Here is a 23,257-nt window from a genome sequence, read left to right as displayed (position 1 = left end):
CGCTGTTAAACATCCATTAAATGCTTAAGGGAAGGCTGCATGAAATGCAATTGCTGTAGGCTGCAAGGCCAGGCAGTTAGTGTAGCACAATGTTGATTAAAAACAACTATGTTACAACGTAGAGGCTGCAATTCCAACACAACCCACTAAATAGCCAGCATAAATTTCTGATAGTTATAGTACAAAACAAGAAAAAGTAAAAAACAAGGATGTAATAACTTCTCTTTATATGGAGTGCAAAATTTTACTTGTTAAAAAAGATGGTTGCACATTGTTTTTCCATTATCTTTTACCATTCTACTTATTGTATTCACATTGTAGAAATTAGTAATAGATTTTTTTATTATTATTATTTCTCATATGTAGTGCCCTTGTTTTTGTATTTTTGTCGTAGTTGGTTAGGCAGTGGGCTTACACTTGTCTATCTTAGTAAGTGTGGTATTTTTTCCAACGTCCTTATTCAAACAATTTGCGTAATGCTACTCTCTTTTTACTGTACTTACTTTCAGAATCAGGAAAGCATTTAGTATTCGCTTTGATATTCAAAGCTTGCCTTTTTCTAATATCCTTATTCAGCTCATGTGGAAAATATTACAGTTCTAACGCTTCTAATTGAGGCAGAACTTTGGGGTCAGTCAATCACTCGCAGATGTGATCTACGCAGGCTGACATGGGGATGACATACGAGGAACTCAGCACGTATGGAAGACTAAGGAAACAGCTTGCCTGCGGTCCATACTCCATGTTCAGCAAATTGGTTCACCAGTGGCAGAACAAGTGGACACCATTTCAGGTAAGCAGTGTTCGATCATTGAAAGGAGTTCTGACAGAACATTTTCAATGTTTCATTTTTGCTTTAAAGGGCGTCTAAAGCACTTTGAGCTCGAAGGCGAGGGAGCGGTTTGGCTCTCGTGTTCGCTACCATCCCCACAGATGCTCTCCCCTTCTTGCTGCGTCCTTCTGTAAAAGACACGTGGACACTGCATCGGTACCAAACGTCACATTGGCCCTCTCACGTTTGAAAACGCCATTCACTTCTGCTTACCAAGACTATGCACTTTTCGGCTGCCCACTGTTGCCACTGCACGTGCAATGCAAAACACGTTGCACGAGATGAAATCAGTTTATTGTGTTCAACAGGCAAGCAAGACAATGAGGAAACGTTGGCATGCTAGCGGACAGATCAGAACTGATCTCCCTCTTATATGGACCAGTCGACAGCTTTACCCTGAGGACGTCCTGCGCATGACCCTTTTGGTGCTACGACATGTGAAGAAAAGACCAGAAAAGCCCAGAAAGGAGTGACATGAATGTATTTTGAATTATCATAGGTGGTTTAGGGGCCCTCTAAATGAAGGCCCTCAACATTGAAACCCTATGAAAAATACTGACAAGCCTGAGTGCTCTGTAATTAACTTACTGTAATGGCTTTCCTACATAACTAGTTTAGGTATCATTTTCCAGGACATGTATTTGTCGTGAAGTCGGGACGCAAAAGGTGGTCGCATTGGAGAAGGACATCGTGATGTTTTGGCGCTCACTCTGGCTCACTCAGCCATCTGCTGTGCTGATACTCATTGTGCTGCCTGTTGCAGCAGCAAGACCACCAAACAAAATTAGAACAAGTGTTTTAAATTTTATAATTAGCAAGGTAATTAGTAAATCTTTTTAATAAGCCAGCTGGACATTGCATTTTGTCGTGCGAGTAACATCCAGCTCTTCTAGTAATTCACCTCAGCTGCTCGAATCGCACTGTGTGCGTTAGGCGATCTTTTAAGAAATTTGTTCAAACTAAAGTGCAAGAACACAACATAAATGTGTGTGTTGGATGCATGCTCCAACAAACCCCCAAAGTAGTATCTGTGAGCAGATTACTGTGAGCAGATTATAAACCACAATATAAAATTTGTACCTGTTATGTTAGCTCGCAAGTATCTCTAATGCACACAAGAAAGACCTCTTAACCCTGTAATGAAAGCACATATATGTACCCAGAAAAAAAATTATATCTTTATGTAAATGTGCAAAACGCATTGAGAATAAGCATAATCAACGAAAAGAAAAAAATATTTCGTGAGAATGTTTTCAGCAATAGGGGAGAAGCACCTGGCAGAAAAGTTGGAAGTGCCTGCCATGGTTGCTTAGTGGCTTTGGCGCAGCGATGCTAAGCATGAGGTCGCTGGATTAAATTCCAGCTGTGGTGGCCACTTTTAGATGGGGTGAAATGCAAAAACATCAATGTACAATGCATTGGGTGAATGTTAAGGAAACCTAGGTGGTCAAAATTAATCCGGAGTCTCCCACTGAGGCGTCCCTCACAATCAGATCGTCGAATTTTGCACGTGTAAACCCAGAATTTAAAAAAAACTGGAAGTGGGCTTCACCCTAAGTCACCTATGGCATTGTTTGGAATTTGTGCAGACAGCTCTCATCATTATTGAACTGTAGGTGTACATTTCATTTGCTTTGAATCACGTGTGTGACACCTCTGCAGCCAAAGATCTTGCATCAGTCTGTCTTCTCTGCACGTACTTTCAAAATAAACCAAGTCACGTGCCAAACTTCTTCATCCTCACCCTCTATTCCAGCTCTAAACTAACAAATGATTCGTGCCTGTCATTCAGTGTTGGCCGAAGGCCTTTAGCCAGCAATTTTGTACTCAACACCGAAACTCGGCAAGAAAATGAATATTTTCTGGTATGTTGCCTGTAGGCAGCATTCGTAAATAAAAGGTTAATGGAATACCACATGATATTCAGCGGCTTGGTTGATTTTCTGAAATTTCTTGAATTTGGGTTATTCCAATGTTGGGCCATCGGCTATGTGCCCATTCTTAGCCAATCTTCCAGAATGGGTATGTGCCACTGTGACACTAGTGGTATAGAATCCTTAAATGCATTCATGTATGCGTTGCACTTGCCTGTGCATGCACCTGTCAACACCATTCTTCTCTCAACAAACATCATACATCGCTTACATTTCTATGACATCACTGTAGCGCATCACATTGCGCGTCTGCATGAACTATTATTTGCACTTTGGTATAGCTTGTGACCTGTGCTGCGCATAAACATAAACGTTGCGTGACGTTAAAGTAGTGACCTGTGCTGTGCATAAACATAACCGTTGCGTGACATTAAAGTTGTGGCCTGTGCAGCGCATAAACACAAACGTGTGACGTTAATGTTGTGACCTGTGCTGCGCATAAATATAAACCTTGTGTGACATTAAAAGTGGTGACCTGTGCTGTGCATGAACATAAATGTTGCTTGACGTTAAACGTAGTGACCTGTGCTGCTCATAAACATAAACTTTGCAGGACGTTTACATTGTGACCTGTGCTGTGCATAAACATAAATGTTGCGGGATGTTAAAGTTGTGGCCTGTGCAGTGCTTAAACATAAACGTTGTGTGACATTAAAGTTGTGACCTGTGCTGTGCGTAAACATAAACATTGCGTGACGTTAAAGTTGTGACCTGTGCTGTGCATAAACATAAACATTGCGTGACATTAAAGTTGTGGCCTGTGCTGCTCTTAAAGATAAACATTGCGTGACGTTAAAGTTGTAACGTGTGCAGTGCGTAAACATATATGTTGCGTAATGTTAAAGTTTTGGCCTGTGCAGTGCATAAACGTAAACATTGTTTGACGTTAATGTTGTGAAATATAAATGTTGCGTGACATTGAAAGTGGTGACCTGTGCTGTGCGTAAACATAAATTTTGCTTGAAGTTAAAAGTAGTGACCTGTGCTGCACATAAACATAATCGTTGCAGGACGTTAATATTGGGACCTGTGATGTGCATAAACATTAACATTTCATGACGTTCAAGTTGTGGCCTGTACTGTGCATAAGCATAAACATTTCCTGACGTTAAATTAGTGGCCTGTACTGCCCATAAACATACTCATTGCATCAGATTACATGTTGCATAAAAAGACAACTGTATACATTGCATTTAGCTGTATAGCATTTAATTAACCACTTCACATATATTTGAGCATGTGCACTGTATCTGCATAATTTTTTTATTCTTACACTGAAGGTCGCAGAAAAGGTGAAGCACTTCTTCAGAACGTACTCCATCAACCGTCACAAGATGACTGTGATCACGCCATCATACCACGCTGAGTCATACAGCCCAGACGACAACCGCTTCGACCTTCGGCCGTTCCTCTACAACCCTCTTTGGATGTGGCAGTTCACCCAGATTGACGCTCAGGTGAGCATAGCCACATTTTAATTTAAGCGTGAGAGAATAGTTTCTTCTATGCTACCCTGGCCTGTTGACTTCATATGGTGGTTATTCCAACGTATCACCGAATATCTGTTGTACACTATCACATTTTTGTTCTGCAGGAGTTGTCTATCTGAATATCACCTAGAACATGATGCTATTGCTAGTTGAAGGAACTGTGAATCTGCATCTGTAGCAGGATGTTGCAGGATGTTGGCTGATAATTTATTTCTATTGCTTCCCAATAGAAATATTAACAACAGAACACACATAAGTGCAGCATTAAATATACAGTAGAACCTTGTTCATATGTTTTGAAAAGAAATGCGAGATATAACTTATTAACCGGAATGAACGATCCAATGGCACTAAATAATTTGCCACACATTACTATAGCAGACATGTATGTAGTAATGTGAAGCGCTACACAAATCATTACAGCACGAGCTGGAGGGGTTCGAGCAACCTAAGATGAACGTTGTCATTCTTGCAACTTCTGCAAGCTTACAATTGTGCTCTTTTAATTTGTTATTTTTTATTTATTTATACAAATCAGCAGCTATTATTTATAGTCAGCAGCTTTCTCGGGCGGTGCATTTTGGCGCGAAGTTTTGGCATGCCCACTTGGCGAGAATTGTTGCCACATTCCTATTGCTAGGGGTGTGCGACTATTCGGACAGTTCAAATATTATTATCGAATATTATATTTTTCATATTCATATATGATTTGAAAAAGTATATCTTCAGAAGCGTTCGAATATTCTGTTGGATACAAATATTGTAATCAAATTTAATATATCGCTGGCCTTGCGGGAGCAAGCATCGTTCTTAGCATTTGTTTATATCTAATCTAAGATTATTGGGGCGATCTTGTGCTGAATTTTGGGATAATTTCGTGCTGCTAGCAAAATTGCACCTGCTAAGCACACTTAGCATCTAGACGTCTAAACTTTGCGGGAAAGCCAGCCTCTCAGTAGCAAGGGGCACGGGTTTGCGGACAGCGAGGGTGCACTTTCTTGCAGTGCCACTCCCAATTCTGAGCTTATTGCTTAACAGCAATTGATATGAATGACGACTGGCACAGGGTCAAATGCCTCCGAGTTCACAGGCATTTGATGCGGTATAATAAGGCACAGGCTGTCGAGGATGGCTAGTGGGAATTACTAAATTTTGCAAGTTAACATGAGCCAAATGCACAATGTTTTAATATAACAGCTTACTTGTCTAGTTTTTTAACATCGACAATGTAAGGTTTATTCGATTCAGTCAAATTTCTCTGCACCTTCTGCACCTATTAAGTGTTCTCTGCACTTAGGCCTTTGATTGCCCAAGGTACAGCGGTGCACCCTGCACCCCCATGCTCGGTTGAACGAGGTGCAAGGAAAGGTACCGCCGCGGTGCAGTGCACCCGTCATCCTTGCAGTGAGTGGGTGCAGCCCGGCACACCATAACTGACACCACCTGCACCTTTTCGTTTGAGGGGCCGTGCACCTTTTCTGAATCGAACAAACCTGTAATTGCAATCTTCCAACATAACAGATAAACCCAACTTGCTAATAAATGCATTATTCAGTATTCGATTCGTATTCGAAAATTTTGATAATCAGACCTATTGCGTAGTGCAGTGTTTCTCAGCCATGGGTGTGTCGGGGACCCCTTGTGGACCAGTGGAAGTGATGACAGATCTCTTGCAGTTACGGGAGGGGGGTGGAGGTGTCGGAAGGTTTATTTTCTTTTCGACAAACAAAATTGGCAACGAACTTTGTGACGTCTTTTATTTTTTTATTATCTTGTGCGGATTGCTGCCGCAGTTCCGGGAGCAGGTCCTAGAACTGGGAATGAGTCGTCATGTGGCTTTTTTTTTTTTCTTGTTTTCTTTCGTATTTTCTAATACGAATCGAATACGAATACTTAAGCTTCGAATGTTAAATCAAATATCAAATAATGATATGCACATGCACTTTTTAACAAGTTGGGTTAACTTTATATGTTGGAACATTGCAGTTACATTCTCAACGTCACAAAACTAGTGAGCCATTATACTAAAACATTGTGCATTTGGCTCATGTTAACTTGGAAAATTGAGCAATTCCCACTAGCTGTCCTTGCCAACCTGTGCCTTATTATACCGCATCAAATGCAAGTAAATTTGGAGGCATTTGACCCTGTGCCAGTCGTCTCTCATCGCAATTTCTGTCAAGCAATAAGCTCAGAATTGGGGGTGGCGGCGCAAAAAAAGAATTGCACTCTCGCTGTTTGCAAGCACGTGCCCCTTGTTACTGAGAGTCTGGCTTTTCCGCAAAGTTTAGACGTTTAGTGGTTAAGTGTGCTTTACAGGCAATATTCAGCACGATATCGCCCCAATATTCTTATAGTAGATAGAAACAAATGCTAAGAACCGCATTTGCTCCTGCACAGCCAGCAATATATTCGATTTGAATCGAATATTTGTGTCCAAGCGAATATTCAAACATTTTTGAATATCTATTTTGCGAATGGAATTTGAATACTAAATATATAATATTCAATAATATTCGAACTTATCCATATTCACACACCTCTATTTTGCGGGCGTCAGTATCGCAGACCCCGAAAAATGGCTTCGCGGATCTCCTAGGGTCCACGGACCCCCATTTGAGAAACACTGGCGTAGTGTTTTTAGGCGGTGACGGGAAACCGAGACGAAATTGGGTTGACTGACGACACCGGCATACAATGCCACCAGAGCGAAACATGATGCTCACTTCACACTGCCTGCAGCAGGGAGCAGTGGCACGTTTGGATTATCGACTATTAAAAACGCGCAGTATGCAATTCCGATGGCACCATGCCACATGCCCTGTGAAATAGATGAAGATGCTTATCACAATAGGGCTGGTGGCGATAGCTGTGAATGCAATGTTCGACAACCCGCTAAGAGATTTTCTGGTACCGCAAGAGGAAACTGAGTGCGTGCCAACATTTTCACGTGACACAGGCAGGCGAGTACTCAGGGAAGCTGTCATGGCAGGCACCTACTGCTCTCGATCGCGCATGCTTCGCGCCTTTCCTTTTTCACATGTGATCTAGCGGCCGGAAAACGTATCATACGAACACAGTGTGGCGATGTACTGAACATAGGTTCCGAAAGATCGCATTTTTAGGAACATGTTAACCAGTAAAAAAGAAACCTAACTGTATTGGGTAAGTTTTTTTTTGTTCTCGATCACGATCTTTGGCGATGGGAAATCATATGAAACGGGGCCATATCAAGGAAGTTCTCCTGTACTGTTTCAATTTCACATTGTGTGACACAGGTGTGCTTTTGAACCACTATGACACCACATTGCACTAAGCACAAAGTGCATTAGCAAAACTCTACTCTTAAAGTTTAACTTTCCATTCCTTGCATACCGCAATTCTGCCACGTGAGAATATTATTGGGGCACCATGCAATGGCCCCTGTTTGTGAACCTCGCTAACTTTATGCCTTTCATTTCGTCACTCATGTGTTTTACAATACAGGTCAAGCATCTCGAGCTCCTCAAGGATGCTCTGTCCACTAGCACGGCTGGCACTAGCATCAACTGGAAGAGCAGTGCTGGCGTCTGTGAGAGGTTTGGCGAGAAACCCAGGGACTCGAGAGGGGGCCAGCAACGAGCGCCGGAAAACAAGATGGCCGACACACCATCAGGAGACCTCGGTATTTTCGTCTCCGGCGGCGGTTATCGACAGCCGGCCCTCGAAGTGTGCAACACGACAACGAACCTGCCCAAGTGCTTTGCGGAGCCTTTGGACTGTGGTGAAGTCAGGTCTAGGATTTGGCTGCTGTGATTTTGTGAGACTTTGGCCATGGTGTTCGGCACTACTTTCTCCTTTGTGCACACAACATTGTTCAGTCGGAGAGTTTTACATGACTGACGCAGGTCAGTGTTAAGAAAGAAAAGGAGAGGGATCTAGTGGAATATGCTGCAGGCCTGAAGCCTTCACCTGAAATTTTATATATTGTTCCATGTGTAGACACTGTTTCATAGAAAATGTCAGAGAAATAGGCATTCCATGGCCCCATGTCAGCAAATGGACACAAATCTAATCACATATTTTGTTGGTCATTTCAGAAGAGGTACTTGAACCCTTGATCGAGAGCTTAGGTCTCGACTGGGTTTCACACATTTAATTATGTTAGAGGAAAACATGCTGCTCCTTTTTGCACCACAGCAAAGTCTACTGCATGGCTGAACTTTTAGTTTAATTCGTGCATTGAGAGCACCACGAGAGAGTGTGTAAGGCACTGGTCACTGCACAGCTAGTTAATCCAAAATGGCCAGCAGAAAATGTGAGCTTACCTCCCTGGAAAACAAATTCACCACTAAGAAGCAAAAAACAAAGTACTAGTAGAAGCAGCCTGCCACAGATTGGCCTGTGGAATACATATTAAGAAAATATCACCCTGGTTAATTGTAGCAAAACGTCGATCAGGGTGCATGAAAAAGATGAAAAATGCAACATAGCTGCTAAATCGCTCGCCTCCGGCAGAAGCAGTGAGAGCTAGGCCGATGCAGGTGTTCTTGTGGTCATGGAACATGTATGTATAAGATTTCAGTTGAGAATTCAGTCCTGCGGTAAGTTCTTATGCTACATTGTATTTTTTTTTTTTGCTTCCTTACTCCCTCCTTTGCACCAAATCATTTCAGTCATGATGTAGTATTAAGCACACTCATTCTGTCATGGTGAGTTTTTATTTGCAAGACTCGCGAGTGTCTTGGTGGGCCCCTGGTCTTTTTTGTTTTCAATGACACGTGTGCACATGACATTGCCTTGTGCAAAAAGTTTTTTATTTTGTTTGTGTATGTGTAAGAACTCTCACTGTTATGTCAAGCGGACGCAGGATTAGAAATGGTTACAGGGCAGAGTGCCAAGGTAGTTGAGGCTCATTGTAGAGGTGCTGAAGTGCGTAGACGCAATACAAACTATGAAGATAAGGGCATAAAACAGATAGCAGTCTCACTGCGTATTCCACCCTGTGCCTTTGTCTTCATGTTTCATGGCTTGCTTGCACTATTTGCACCTTTAAAATGTTACAAAGAAGCAATAGCTTTAGCCACAATGACATTAAGCCCAAGGCACTGTGTCATTCAGAAAGAGAAAGATTCAGAAATGACAGCACACTTTCTGTTAATTAAATACTTAATGTCAAGGCAGCAAAGTGTAGGTATTGTTGCCTTTCTCTCTGAAGGAACAAAAGAAAATATAACGGGCTCACTTACAAGGAATCACTCGAACAAGAAAGATATTACAAAACCAGACGGGACGATGTGTGCATTAGTTTGTGATCCAATAACTTATCGCTTTCACAAGAAAGCTTGTCTTAGTGTTCTTTCTTCTTAGTGAACCCTGTCTGTTTTTGTTTTTCTGGTTGCTGTTCAGGGAGCAATGCCTACACTTGCCTTGAAACATTCATCTGATCTTGAGTAGTACTGTCTTTTCTCGCCTGCTTTGTGCATGCCAGCTGTAGTGCCAATTTTGTTCACATAAGGTTACTCTATGTTTGTTTCTGAACAGATCATCATCACACTTAGTTTAGACTACACCTCAAAGCGTCCACAAGGTAGGTGCGAGTCTTTTGCAAATAGTCATCGATTGTTGCTGCCAGTTATCTCACTGCACTCTTAGTAAACTCAGGTGGCATGTTTGTGACATTCTACAACGAAAGATGCGAAGGGAGTTGCTTTGCTCTGCTCAAATGTAGTGGCTTGAATGAAACCCACTTGTGAAAGTCACAACAGGGTGCTGCAGAGTTATGATAAGTAGTAGTCTAACAAATGTTGTGTTGCTCAGGCGACGAGTATAATGGCTCTTCTAGTTAAATTACCGACTTGCTCACGTTCAGTTTTTCAAAGGGGCAAAGCTAGGCAGGTGTATTTCATTTAAAGCACACTTGAGTGCAGTACTACTTACCTGTTTCATGTATACTCATGTTTCATATACTGTACCTATTTCATGGTTACCCCTGCAACCGAAGTAGAGGAGGCATGTTCCTCTTACGCCCGATTTATTCGTACCGGCAGGTGGCGCTGGCATCGTAACACTCACACCATCCCTTCTCGTACTGCGTAGCTACCACACCGACTCAGTTTGCTTATGAAGGCAGTTAAAATTTAATCAGTGGAACCACTGCACACCAGTTGCCTTGTCTGTTCACAGCAGACATTTGTTAAGTTTGTCGTATGTTTTGAGGCAAGCTGAGTGGTGGCCGAGCGCAAGAGAAATGGTCACCAGAAGATATGGTCACTACTTTTGCTTTTGAAACTTGCGTGAAATGTGCAGTGATCTTGCACGTTCTAAAACTCGTAAGGGCAATTTAAAAAGTAAGATAGAATGTTCATCTTGGCGTGGGAATATTATGTCTCTTTTCAAATGTCATGCTACTGTAACTAAAACAATAATGTGTTCTATTTGCATGTAAGAAAATTCAAACTAAATTATGGGACTGTTCTCACCAACGTTGTGACGCATCTTTATAGCTTTGCTGTCATGGCCGCAATTCGAGCTTTCTGCGTGTTTAACAAAAATCAATATGCATTGCCTTAGCACACGAAACAGTTTTTTTTTTTTTAATAAGCAGCGGTGACACCTGTTGCTTAGAGGGCGAAACCGCTACTTTGTTGCCTCTGCTTTGGGCACTTTTGCTTTATTAGGACATGTGGTACCATCCTTCTTTCTAGTGCTTCATATTTGCATATTTTGTCGAAAACACATTGGGGGTATACATCATTTGTGGTGATGCCAGGCAAGGAATCAATTTTTATTGCAATAGGAATGGTGGTGTCATCTTTCCTAGGAAGGTGAAATGCCTAATGCAGACTGGTTTTGCTTTCCAGTCATCATCGCACAGTGCCCCACGTTTATTCGTCTGGCAATTCCACAAGTGACATGAACTTTTTAATTTATTCTGTACAAAATAGGGCGGTAAACAGTGCCCAGACGTGTCCTTAAATAAAATGCTCAGCTCTACTCATGTGTACAGAGCTTGAGTGCAACAGTCCGGCATTTTGGCCGCGAGAGCTACTTATATTTTCGCCCCTCAGCAACGCAACATTAATGATACGAGTTTAATCTAGCTTCTTGAAACTCCTCTGAATGAATGCATTTAGCTCCTCACTTGGAACATTAATACTCTTGGCGCTGGTAAAAGCTGTGCCACGGCTTTCATTATTTTGTGGTATTTTTTAGTCATGTTTATGCTTCCTGGAGTCCTTGCACACAGGTAGCTTCGACACTATGTATGCAATTATGTGCGAACAAACATAAAAAATAACTCTTGCAGCTCTGCACAGGGCGTGGCCTCACATGAAAGAAGCCTGTTCACTTAGTAGTAATGAAGTGAGTGGACAACAAAAGGTTTTTAATCCAGCGCTATTTCAATGAAAAAAAGGTAGCCACAATTTATTGGTGGTATCCTAAACCAGCCAAACGCATTAAAGCAACAGGAAAAATATTTTGAAGAAAACAGACGGAAAATGTGAAAACAGGCCATGTTTTATGCCTTCCATAGCTTGTCTGGCACTATCAAGCTCAGGAAATTGAGGTGTTCTCTCTCTATCTATCCATGTGTATGTCACTCACTCACTCTCTTTGTTTTTATTGAAATAAAAGTTGGAAAGGCCTAATCACCTCGAGTGGCTGCTCCTTTTCGCTGAAAGATAGTGTGAGAGAACAGAAAGAGTCCGTCTCAATATCTGGAACGTTGGAGCTGGAAATGTTTTTTGGAAGCCCCGGTACGCAGCCCCACAAGGGGTTCGATGGCTTTGAAGCTTTTTGACAATGACAAATTTGCACTCACACTCATTAGTGAGCTTGCACAAGGAGTTAGCAGTGCTAGATTTGTCTTCAGGCCACGCGTCCTTTTTAAAAGCCTTATTCGTTATTTTGTTTGACTGCTTTGTAGGCGATGAGAGTCACTCTACAGTACCTGGTATAAAAAGATATTTCAAATCAAAGGTGTCGCATAGCTTTGCATATGCCTTGAAAATGCATTATTTTTCACGTTCTATACTTTTTTTGAAGCGCCTCATGCTATTCTTATCCCTCCAGCATTTTGGGTGGTATAATTTTAATGTTGTAATAGTATCAGGTTGCACTGTATTAGTGGCAAAACATTACATTTTGGTTTATAGCTACATGGACATCACATTGTATTTCACAAGCTATCTTACATAAGGAGCCAGTGTGTTTGTAAGAACCAATAGTGTCACGATCTCTGGAGGTTTCTTAGTCTATATTATATCTACTCAGCTAAGACATTTTCGATGGCTAGTTGGTACATTTTTGTTACCATTGTTGACTGTGCAAGTAAACACAATCCATACAAGGGCTGCACTTGTTCTGTATGTGATTCCTTGCCTGGTTTGCATTTACTTACGCAGTCAAACAATTATTCACTTAAAAAATGATGCTAGTAAATAACTGCTATTATTGAGAAGCAAGTGATTGCTACTTTTGCCTTGTGGTTCCTGAAAGCAGTTCTTGTGTAGCAGTGCCCAAAAGGCTTTAGATGTTGAGGAAAATTGATAAACCTTGCAAATCTTCCACTCCTAAACGTGTGCTGTAAATTAATTTGGCAAGGTGTACGAATGACGAGCCCACTTTATTTTGTGTATATTGCGCACCCCCGAATTTTGTGGGATGGATGCAGATGGATAGATTCCCATAGATATTAGAATAATGCAAAGTTGTATTCATCAGCAGCAGGCATCAGTGCTCCCGTATAGGTGGTGCTCGAAACATGGCGTCCAAGGTGTTACTTCTGGCACCTGCAGTCCGTGAAGGTGTGCCTTGCTAGATTGTTTTCCGTTATTCCGACGACGAGAGTGCGACGAGGACACCACCTAATCACAAAGCCTCTCCTATGCTATGTGCTCAGTTATATATACTTAGCAGGTAACACTGCAGAAAGCTATGCAGGTAGTAAGGTCGTGGAAGTCTCGCGCCACACTATTCGCAGTGCACTCGTTCTTGATCTGCGATGCCTGCTCCGGAATAACTCATTCATATTTATTGCAACGACTTGTGAAAGTAAGACCGGGTCAAAGCACGTTATCATTTGCTGCCCACTTTTGTGCTTCCCGTGCACGACATACCGTGTTTTGGTCACGAGCACAAGCGGTGCACTGTTGCTGCTGGTCGCCAAAACTCATCACTGTTCTTTTTTCACTGCTAAAATAAGTTCAGATCTGGGACGCCTTCCATGTGATAATCACGTCGTATTTTGCAACATAACCTTTGACAATTAGCACTGCATCAAATTGCATGACATATGTCTTTCTTTCACGTGTGATGCACTATTTTTTGGTTGGGAATGCGTTTCATAATTGCCTGATGTTTTGGTGCCCAGACAGGCCAAACACTCATCCTGCCTTCTTCATCTGCGTTTCTATTAATTTGCGCCCCTCGTGTAATAGTTATGTGTCGCCAGCTAGCTCAACAAAACGTACACCTGTGATTCCTTTTGTTAATAGGAATACAGATAGCTGACACATTTTAATTTTGCTCCTGTGAATTCACTGAGTATCAATGTCTCCCTTCTCTTTACATTGTTGATGCTATTTGCCGCTGATTGGAAGCTAAAGTGTCGACTTTCACGGGAAAAGAAATGTTCTTACAAACACACGGTCCACACCATGCCATCTCCAAATGCAGGGCATCGTGTACCGACACCGATAAACCTTGTCAAAAAAATTTCAGCTAGCGTGTTCTTTGGAAGGTCGCTGATAATTTCGACGACGTGCAGGTGTGCCCTGCAAAGTGTGTCGTTGCACATAACCCTGTGTCAGTGCCAAGCACTTTTACACAGTCTTTGCACACTATCCACCAATCATGCATGTCCAAGTACATTGTTGACCATGTAAATGGCATTCTCTGTGCTGTCCGATTTGCCAGTTCTGCGAAGCTGCCAGTTCGGGCAGCAGATAGGGGCGAGTGTGAGATGCCGAATGTTTTGCAACTAACAGAGCACGGTATAAGTGACTGTCCTGGCCAAGCCGCTGGCTTGTACATGCTAATGTTTCCCACAAAAGTAGTACTTCATGGTGCATTTTGTTTTGATACCGCATCTGGACGCAGTGCCTGCCTGTGTTCATCTAGAATAAATTCAGAAATGAGCATCATCTGCGGGAATGCGGGACACAGAAAAATGAACTGCCTCAGTTAAAAGAATGGCGGCAGCATCTGTCACATTTACAGTTGTACACAGCACAAGCTGCGTTTCAAGTACTTCATTCAGACATGGTGTTAAACAAACTGTACCATAAAATGTTGTGTTTAAGCATGAATGAGCAAGCAGCTTAGCTGGAAGAGTCGTTTATACAGAGCTCCCTCATTAATGCAACATGTTTTACATTTGCATTTTCTGTAAAATGTTGTCTCGTGCTATTTCTTATTTGTGTTGAATTCGATCATTGGCGGCAAAGCTGAACACATTACTTAACGCCCGTTCAGCAGTGTTGCATACTTCAGGCCTTTTCAAACAGGAGTTTCAGTTGTTGCAAAATATGCACCTGTGGCACCAGACTAGTGCGATTTGCTATCTACTGCTGTGTTTTGTATTACATGCAGAAAGTGTGACATTCATTGAAAAGTGCTTTCATTGAAAATTCATTTTGCAGCCCTCAGCATGTGCAAAGGTTTATCGGTGACCTGCGCTTAACACGATATGCATGCCAAATACTGATCTGCAATGTGTTAACGAAGTTGATATATCCCTGTGGTCATGGTTGCTTCAGCGTAACAACATTCAGATGTGCCCACTGTTTCGACCAAAATGAAGAATTCAGTCAGCGTCGAGTACCCCAGAAGAGCTCTTTGTTGGGTCATGCAACTGGGCGAGGAAAGAAAAAGAACCTCCAGAGGAAACTGACTCATGTAAAGAATGTATGATAGTCCATTGTACAACAAACTCCAGTGAATGTCTTCAGCTTTTCAGTGGTAATAAAAGTTAAGCGTTGAAGATGTGAGGAAAAAGCATTTCAGTTGCAGCTGCAGTGCTAAGGGTGTTTTTGATGTCTTGTTTGTTGTGGCTGAAGCTGAATAAAGTCGTTTTCTTGTTAAAAGCGATGTCCTCATGTGTTTACATGTTTTAACCTATGCCTTGGTTGACACACACTGGTTATAAAGATCAAGCACAAGGATGTAGTCCTAGTCTAGGGCGTTTGCAGCAGAGAGCTTTCAATAAGAGCTTGGGCCCTATTGCATGCTAATTTACACCTGTATTTAAATGTATGTGAACCAGGGGTACTGCAAAAAAATCAGATTTCTTAGCAACTCAGACTGACAACTTGAAACTGACGAATCCACTGCTGTGTTTGCAATACCAAGTCTGAACTGTAATGCTCAGGTGCAGGTTACAAGCAACGCACCAATCAAATTCGAATATTAACGCGAAAGCGTTAAGGGCTCCGTGTCGCAGAAAATCCGGCGTAGGCACGGGCGCACTGGTGTCGTTGGCGGAAATAGTCAACCTGAACCACCCCGACCGCGCAGGCCCTCCACGCGGCGCAAGGCGTTAGCGAACAAAATCGATTTTTTCAAAGTAAAATTTGTCAGAAAAATCGTAAAGTACGACTTGACCCCAACCGACAGATGTGATAGCATCGGATTGTAATTTCAATGTACAAGAAAATATAATTCTCTTACGCCGAAATTCAAACACAAACCCCTTTTCCAGCATTTCTACAATTCATGCAGAGGCGCGCCGCAGTTTCTTCCTTGCAAAAACATCCAGATGGCGCTCACCTCCTCTGCAGCCGCGCGCGGAGACCAAGTTGGACAAAAAAAGCTGCAGTTGCTGCGAAGCCTGATAAGCAGCCAGGGATCTTTGAATGCTATCGCGTTCCACTCTTACAGCGAAGCTTAAGCGTCCGCCAAATTTTTTCATAGAACCCATGGTCCGCATAATTTTGATCACGTGTGTACATGCTTTTAAAGAGACCCTGAAGGCAAATGTCAAGTCAACCGGAACGTTGCAGGTTTTATGCAAAGAAATTACGTAGTTTAATACAACTATAAGAGCAGGCTGCATAGACCTTTCAATAATGGCTTGGCGCCATTTGGATGCTAATGTACGCGCTGTTAGAGAATACAAATATTGAGTCAATCTAGAATGTTAGAGCACCTTTCTAGAAAGGTAACGTTTTAGAGCGCAGCTCGTAGGTGACCGTTCCTGTGGCGAGCTTCGGCATCCCTCATAACCAAGTGAACGAGCACAGAAGGATGAAAGAGCGAATGCGGCGCGTAGCGGGGGATGAAAGACTGCGATAGCGAACAGAGCGGGAGGAGGAGGATGCAGCGGAACCATGAAGCGGAAAGGGGAGGAGGAGGGTATGGCAAAAGCGTGAGAAGACAGGCGTAGTGCCGCGCACGACGGGCTCTGCGGCGACGACCGCTACAAGGTGGCGCCAGAGTAGCACACTGACCTCTGTTCACCGATACCATATATGGAAACAAAGCGCTGCATAAGCAGAGATCTATCTGCAGCGGCTGCTGTGAATCGCGCGCACGCGTCATTTACGCACTGTCTCTTGCGATCTCCCTGATTAGCGAGGCAGTCGCGTCACACTTCGCTCCGTTTGCAACATGCCACACGAGACGGATTGTCCGCGCCAGCCAATATATCGCGAAATGAAATCACGTATCGAGCTGCGCTCAAATTTCGCATTGGGGAGTACCGTAATGGTGGTACGTGAATTTTTTTTTTTTTTTGCTCTACGCTACACCCTTCTAACCACTACCATACGACAATTGAATGTAAATGACAAATTTCCAAATGCAGTGAACTGAAGAAACTAGAACTTGCGAAGCCGGCCACGGCGGCCGCATTTCGATGGGGGTGAAATGCGAAAACACCCGTGTACTTAGGTTTAGGTGCACGTTAAAGAACCCCAGGTGGTCCAAATTTCCGGAGTCCCCCACTGCGGCGTGCCTCATAAGCAGATGGTGGTTTTGGCACGTAAAACCCCATAATTAATGAAGAACTTGCGAAGCCAGTGATCAAAGCTAATTCATGGTACAAGACACGACTCGACAGCTAACAATCCAGTGCTTGCACTGCACATCATTATCATGGATCGTATTATTGCAAGGATCAGGAGTGTCTAAACATTCGAAACTTTCAAATAACAAATCGAATAGTGTCCTATTCAATCCGGTCTTCGAATCGAATAGCTACTATTCGTAAATGTGAATATTTTTGAATACTACAAAATGTCAACTGCCCCTAAATAAACATAAAATTGGAGCAAAAGTACGGTAAATTTTCACCTCCCCCCCCCGGACATAGTATGACATAAAACATAACTTGCGCAGTGCAGTAGGCTATGTCGCTTAATGTAGCCATACTTTACAAGCTATACAGCTATCATTTGCACTCTCTGAAAAGTCCTTTGCATGCAAATAAACTACTTGTTTGCTCCTAATGCTCCATTTGTGCTTTTGATAAACACTTCATAATGTACTATGTAATGGCACAAACTTGTGAACTTTAAGAATAGTAGGGTGCGAACATCGTTTTATATTAATTTTGATAATGGCTGTTCCTTATTCGAAAACTATTCAATATTCAATTAGATTCACTTCTGGCACTATTCGATTCGTATTTGATTCGATCTCGAAAATCACGACTAACACAACCCTAGCAAGGATTCCATTAGCTTGAGTCTATTCCTTTTCTAACCATCCACCTCTCATGACTGCCCAATCCTAGCCCCACGCGAATCCTAGTCACAACGTAGTAGGTGTAGCAATGCTTGGACCACTAAAAAAGCACAAAAAGAAAAAAATTTGAATACAGTTCATACATCGTTCCAGCCATAGCTGTTTAACGACTGCAACACCAGTTCTCTTTCCAGTAGTTACATATGAAACTATGATTTAAACTATTCCCATGTGCGACTGCAGTTTTTTTCACAATCGCCTTACAAGATAAAACTGGTTCCAAGGGCCTTTTGAAAACTTGAGAATGCTGGGAAATACGGACATGAGAACATCTTTCAAAGACCCAGGGCATATATATTTCCAAGGGCCTTTTGAAAACTTGAGAACGCTGGGAAATGTGGACATGAGAACATCTTTCAAAGACCCAGGACACTTTAAAAAAAAGTGTCTAACTGTCAATGTTCCATCTGTGAAAATTGTTTAGGCTTAATGAAAACATTGTGCAAGATGCCATTTTTGCCATATTGTGCAAGCATTTGTTAGTAACACATTTCATTGGGTTAACTGGTGGGGCATTTCAAGTTCATGCATTGATACTTTGTAGATGGACGACGACAGAGGCATCTTATCTCATTTTCGCCTGCCCTTGTCTGTTGATGCTTCATGTGCTTGCATTTTTTATTAAACCGCATGCATTTGCATTGGGTGCAGAGTTATATCCAATGTGAACAATACCACCCACAAGTCACTAAATTTAGATGAAAGGCAATCCCTGCACTCAATGTGTACATCATTTTCAATTTGCTTCCTTTTTTTCTGTTTACTTGTTACGTTATGTGTGGGTAACCACTCGTGCACGTGTAAACACTATTATCAATATTTGTCAGGAATTTAGTTAGGTTTACTCACACAACAATGACCTTGTTTTAGGCCAAGTTCTTCCCAAGGCAAGTCTAACCTTCCATACCCTGCCATTCCCATGGTGTTAAGGCACCCTTTAAAAGAAGCACAAATGACAGCAACAGACATCCGTCTAGGTATCAGTATAATAAACTCAATGAGTGGCTTCATTTCAGGCAGTCAGCAACTTTGTAGGCAACATAGGATGACTGTTCAAAGAAAGAAAGACAACCCACAACGCAGTAACCTGTGGCATGGGGGCTTGTTTTAATTATGCTCTCGTCGCAACTGTAAACATGGGTATACAAAAGATGCAGCAAAAGAAAAAAAAAACAACAAAAACACTCCCAACCAGGTTCTCCATGTGTACAAAGAGCAAGCGTTTTTTGGCATTTTCCTTTTTTTTTTTACACTACATACAATAGACCCTATGTACAGAAGAAGAAAAAAATGTTAAACCTGCGCTTAAAAAATGCACAGGGCACGTCCTCGAAACAAAATGCAGAGTGCTGACAGGGGAGAACAGTGTACTAAACATATCTTCACGCTTGTGAAATTTTATTTGAATTTTTTTTCCCTTAACAGGGTATTCAAACACGACAAGCAGGCTTCCCGACAAAGCACCACGACATGAAAAGTGCCATCTGCTAACCTCTGTGATGCTCGACACGCCAAACATGCATGGGGTGTTTTTAAAACACTAGGAAAGCTTGCTTACCATGTTTTGAATGTCCCCTATTCTTCTGCTGTCTCTTAAAAATACACAAATGACATTTAATGACATTCATATGGCTAGCTTCAATGCGCCACACACGCACTCGCAGGCGCCTAGATACCTCAGTTTCGCTGTGCGAAAATTTCACTTTCACACATGCGGTGAACCTATGACAACAAGATACTGTCTTTATGCATGCGCCAGTTCACACAAATACGACTGTTTGTGGTGCTTCACAAATTCACAATAAATGCCACGACCACTGGGGAGAAAAAAAGTTAAATCTAAGCCGATTAGCACAGAATGTGAGATGACAATATCTTAACAACACAGTGTGGCAGTAAATAATTTAACATCTATGTGTGACATGCGTTTAGTTTGTTTCGTCAAAAAAAAGAGAGAATGAATTGGAGAAGCGAGTGTTTATCACATGAAGCACTCTCAGCCAGAAAAGCTGCTACCACATCTCTAGGACGTCTAAACTTTGGCCATCAAATGGCTTTAGTATTCAACTCCAAAATAAGCCCATCAGCAAAAACGAAAAACAAAGAAAAAAAAAGGTCAACGAAAACAATAAAGCAGCTAAAAACAATGAACCTGTTTTCATTTTCATTAAAAAAAAATAATAACTGTACACTCATAACAAGGCACAAAAGCAAGGGTTAAAAAAATCTTCACATCACAGTTCTGTGCAGAAAGGGTTTTTTTTTTTTTTTTGATGACACGAGGCACAGTTCTTAAGTTCACAGTGTACAACTAGCTTTGTTTTATATCACCACTGCACTTCCTGTTCCTCTTTCTTTCATCAGTCTTTTTTTTTTGTGTGTGTGTGTACATTCGCGAGACGAGGCTCCTTTGGACACAACTGCTACGGCTCTTGCCAAAGCAGCTGTCCTCTCAGCTCGCGACTCTTTTTTTTTTTTTGGCAAATGAACACACTTTACATAAACAAGGAGTCTCCCGCAAGAAGAGTGAGGGACATGACAGATATGCGACCAGACACACAGACAACTAGGGCGCGGTGACAGGTGGTTGACGTGATGGGAGATCACTCGTTCTTCTTGAGGTCGCCTGACTTTTCTGACGTGGAGGCGTCATCTCCACCTTCAGACGTCGGCAGCGCCGCCCCATTGGGCTGTTCCGAACCAGGCGCCGCAGAATCGTCGACTGCGCTCGTCCCAAACTCGTTGACTCTCGTCGGATCCACACGGTAGATCCAGCGTTGGTACAGGAATATTAGGAAAACAATGTCTGCAACAAGATGAGAACCCAGGCACACATAACCCATTAGATTGACCTGGCCCGACCTGCGTCGCTTGAACACTATGATGTCATGCGATCGAGTGCATTTGTCTTTTACGTATGATGCTTCCGCGCCGTCATCACACACTGTGGACATGCCTCGGTAAAGGTCATCATCATCAGCCTATTTTTATGTCCACTGCAGGACGAAGGCCTCTCACAGTGATCTCCAATTACCCCTGTCTTGAGCTAGCCGATTCCAACTTCCGCCTGCGAATTTTCTAATTTCATCACCCCACCTAATTTTCTGCCGTCCTCAATTACGCTTCCGGTCCCTTGGCACTCATTCTGCATATCATATCATAACATATTGTATCATCACACAAATTAAGTGAATGCAATGTACATGGGTCAGGTGTGCACCTAATTTGCACTATGACGCCTTTCCCAAGTATCAACAAACATGCCCAGCAACAAGTAGCTCTGTATTGTCACTACTTGTTGCTGGGCCAGCCGATTCATACTAATTATGGTGGAAATTATGTGAAGACATGTGAAGAAACGACCAGACGGGAAAGATTTTGAAAAGGAAGAAAGTCTTTTAGATGATAATTTTCCTTCGCACCTTTTAACGTTCATGATGTACCTCTTATGCAGGCATAACTTAAACATCATTTTCGAGGGGGTGTTTTTTGCTCAACATTGCAAGTAAAGTAGAATTTCGTTGATCCGATCCAGTTTTGCAATATTTCCCGGCACCAATGTTTGCAATCGAAAATCCAAAAAATAAGGCAATACAGTTAGCTTCTTTTTACCGCTTAACTAGTTCCCGGAAAACACGACCTTTCGGCACCAGCATTCACTACATCACTTAACTGCAACTGCGTGATACGTTTTTCCAACCGCTAGATCCCATGCGAACAAGAAAAGGCACAAGGCACAGGCAATTGAGAGCAGTAGGCGCCTACCACGGCAGCTTCACCGCAGTACTCGCACATCCATGTCACAAGAAAATGCCGTTACGCACCAAGTTTTCTCTCCCGGTACCAGCAAATCTCGCAGGTCATCGCACGTTGGATTCACAGCTATCTCCGTCAACCCAATCGTGATAAGCATCTTCACCTATCTGTTTTATGCACATGCTGTTGGGTGCTGCTGCAAGCGTACTGCACGCATTTAATGGGTGATACTGATGACCCAAATGCGGAGTCATTCCATTCTGCAGGCGGCGCGAAATGAGCGCCACGCTTCGCTCTGGTGGCATCATATTCCAGTATCGCCCACGAGCTTGATTTCGTTTTGGTTTCCCATTGCCCTCAAAAATGACAAAGCGCATCTTGGGCCACTCGAGCCGCACCAGCTTGACGCACGTCGGCATCTCATGCTGCAACAATTTGCGCAACACTTTGCATTACGTACAAGTCAACTACAGTTATGTCTGCCAAACATTTTTTCAGTGACTTTGGATTGTATGTTTATTGGGGCATTTTTGCTTTTTTTTTTTTTTCAAGACGCATGAACGATGTACTAATGTAGAATATTGTGCAAGTCTATGCAGTATTTCAGGTAGTAATTCTGTAACAGACGTCTCCAAATGCGCGCTCCGGAATTATGAGTGAACCATGAGCGGAAATGGAAGTCCGCGACTCACCATCTCTGAAGCAGCCGAGCCGATACATGGTGGGCATCTTGATGATGAAAGCAAATATGTCATCGATGAAGGTGTTGAGAAACTTGTACGTCAGCATACGCCAGGGCAAGTGTGCCACTGACTTGAGCTTGTAGTTGATGAACAACTGTGGTGTCATCATGATGAAGCCTGCACAAGCAAAAGTAATGAAATCGCCGCTGTCATTCCATCACTGAACTATGCCGGGCCGGCGGCGGGTGCACACGGAGACAGTCGAAGGTGAGGGAGCTACGAGGGAGTTGAGAGGGAGCGTGAGGGGAGCCACCGAAGCGACAGAGTTGCCGAGGCCAAATCCTGCTTCCCTGCCGCCCTCCTCCCTCACCTTCGACGGTCCCCACACGCACCCATTGCCGTGCCGGCGCCGCCCGCTCCCTGAAGTTTCGTTTTCTGCCTTTATCGGGAAGCGAGCGTTGGCCAACGTGGGCAGTTTCGTGGCCCTCGCTCGCTATGTGCTTGCGCGCCGTGATATAATGCTTTAATACTTCAAAAATAGGTCTTTCCTTTAATTCAAACTTCTTTTACTTCAAACAAATCTCGAATTATCGAGATTCGACTGTATATATATATATTGTGAGCATTATTGTATATCGGGCCAAACCATGACAACTGGGACAAACTTTTACCTTTTGTGACGTTTGCTCACAACACTGCAATCCAACGAACTACGGGATACTCACCTTTTACCTACTTTACGGCCGTTCGCTGACATTCACCATTGACGCGGCTTTTTTCAATGCCCCAACTAACACCTCGGCCAGTATACCCGAACAGTTTGTCTCGAGACTC

General features: G+C 42.7%; 2 protein-coding genes across 5 annotated transcripts in view; one reads left to right on the top strand and one right to left on the bottom strand.

The window, feature by feature from the left end:
- LOC119464509 (glutamine-dependent NAD(+) synthetase-like) overlaps positions 1-16,789 on the top strand; it is a 36,144-nt gene extending 19,355 nt beyond the window's left edge. For both annotated transcript variants that reach the window (XM_037725512.2, XM_037725514.2), the window contains exons 17-19: positions 665-793; positions 4,047-4,223; positions 7,743-16,789. In XM_037725512.2, coding sequence (XP_037581440.1) covers positions 665-793; positions 4,047-4,223; positions 7,743-8,051 — 615 coding nt within the window. In that variant the 3' untranslated portion in view covers positions 8,052-16,789. The remainder of the gene's footprint in view (positions 1-664; positions 794-4,046; positions 4,224-7,742) is intronic.
- Positions 16,790-19,067: 2,278 nt separating this feature from the next.
- The window catches only part of LOC119464510 (cleft lip and palate transmembrane protein 1), a 47,262-nt gene continuing 43,072 nt past the window's right edge, over positions 19,068-23,257 (bottom strand). For all 3 annotated transcript variants that reach the window (XM_049656324.1, XM_049656323.1, XM_037725515.2), the window contains 2 exons: positions 22,433-22,600; positions 19,068-20,790 (listed from right to left, as the gene is read on the bottom strand). In XM_049656324.1, coding sequence (XP_049512281.1) covers positions 20,588-20,790; positions 22,433-22,600 — 371 coding nt within the window. In that variant the 3' untranslated portion in view covers positions 19,068-20,587. The remainder of the gene's footprint in view (positions 20,791-22,432; positions 22,601-23,257) is intronic.

Source organism: Dermacentor silvarum, chromosome 9 (genome assembly GCF_013339745.2).
Source record: "Dermacentor silvarum isolate Dsil-2018 chromosome 9, BIME_Dsil_1.4, whole genome shotgun sequence".
In the NCBI taxonomy this organism is placed as follows: domain Eukaryota; kingdom Metazoa; phylum Arthropoda; class Arachnida; order Ixodida; family Ixodidae; genus Dermacentor; species Dermacentor silvarum.
This window is presented reverse-complemented; position numbering and strand designations above follow the sequence as displayed.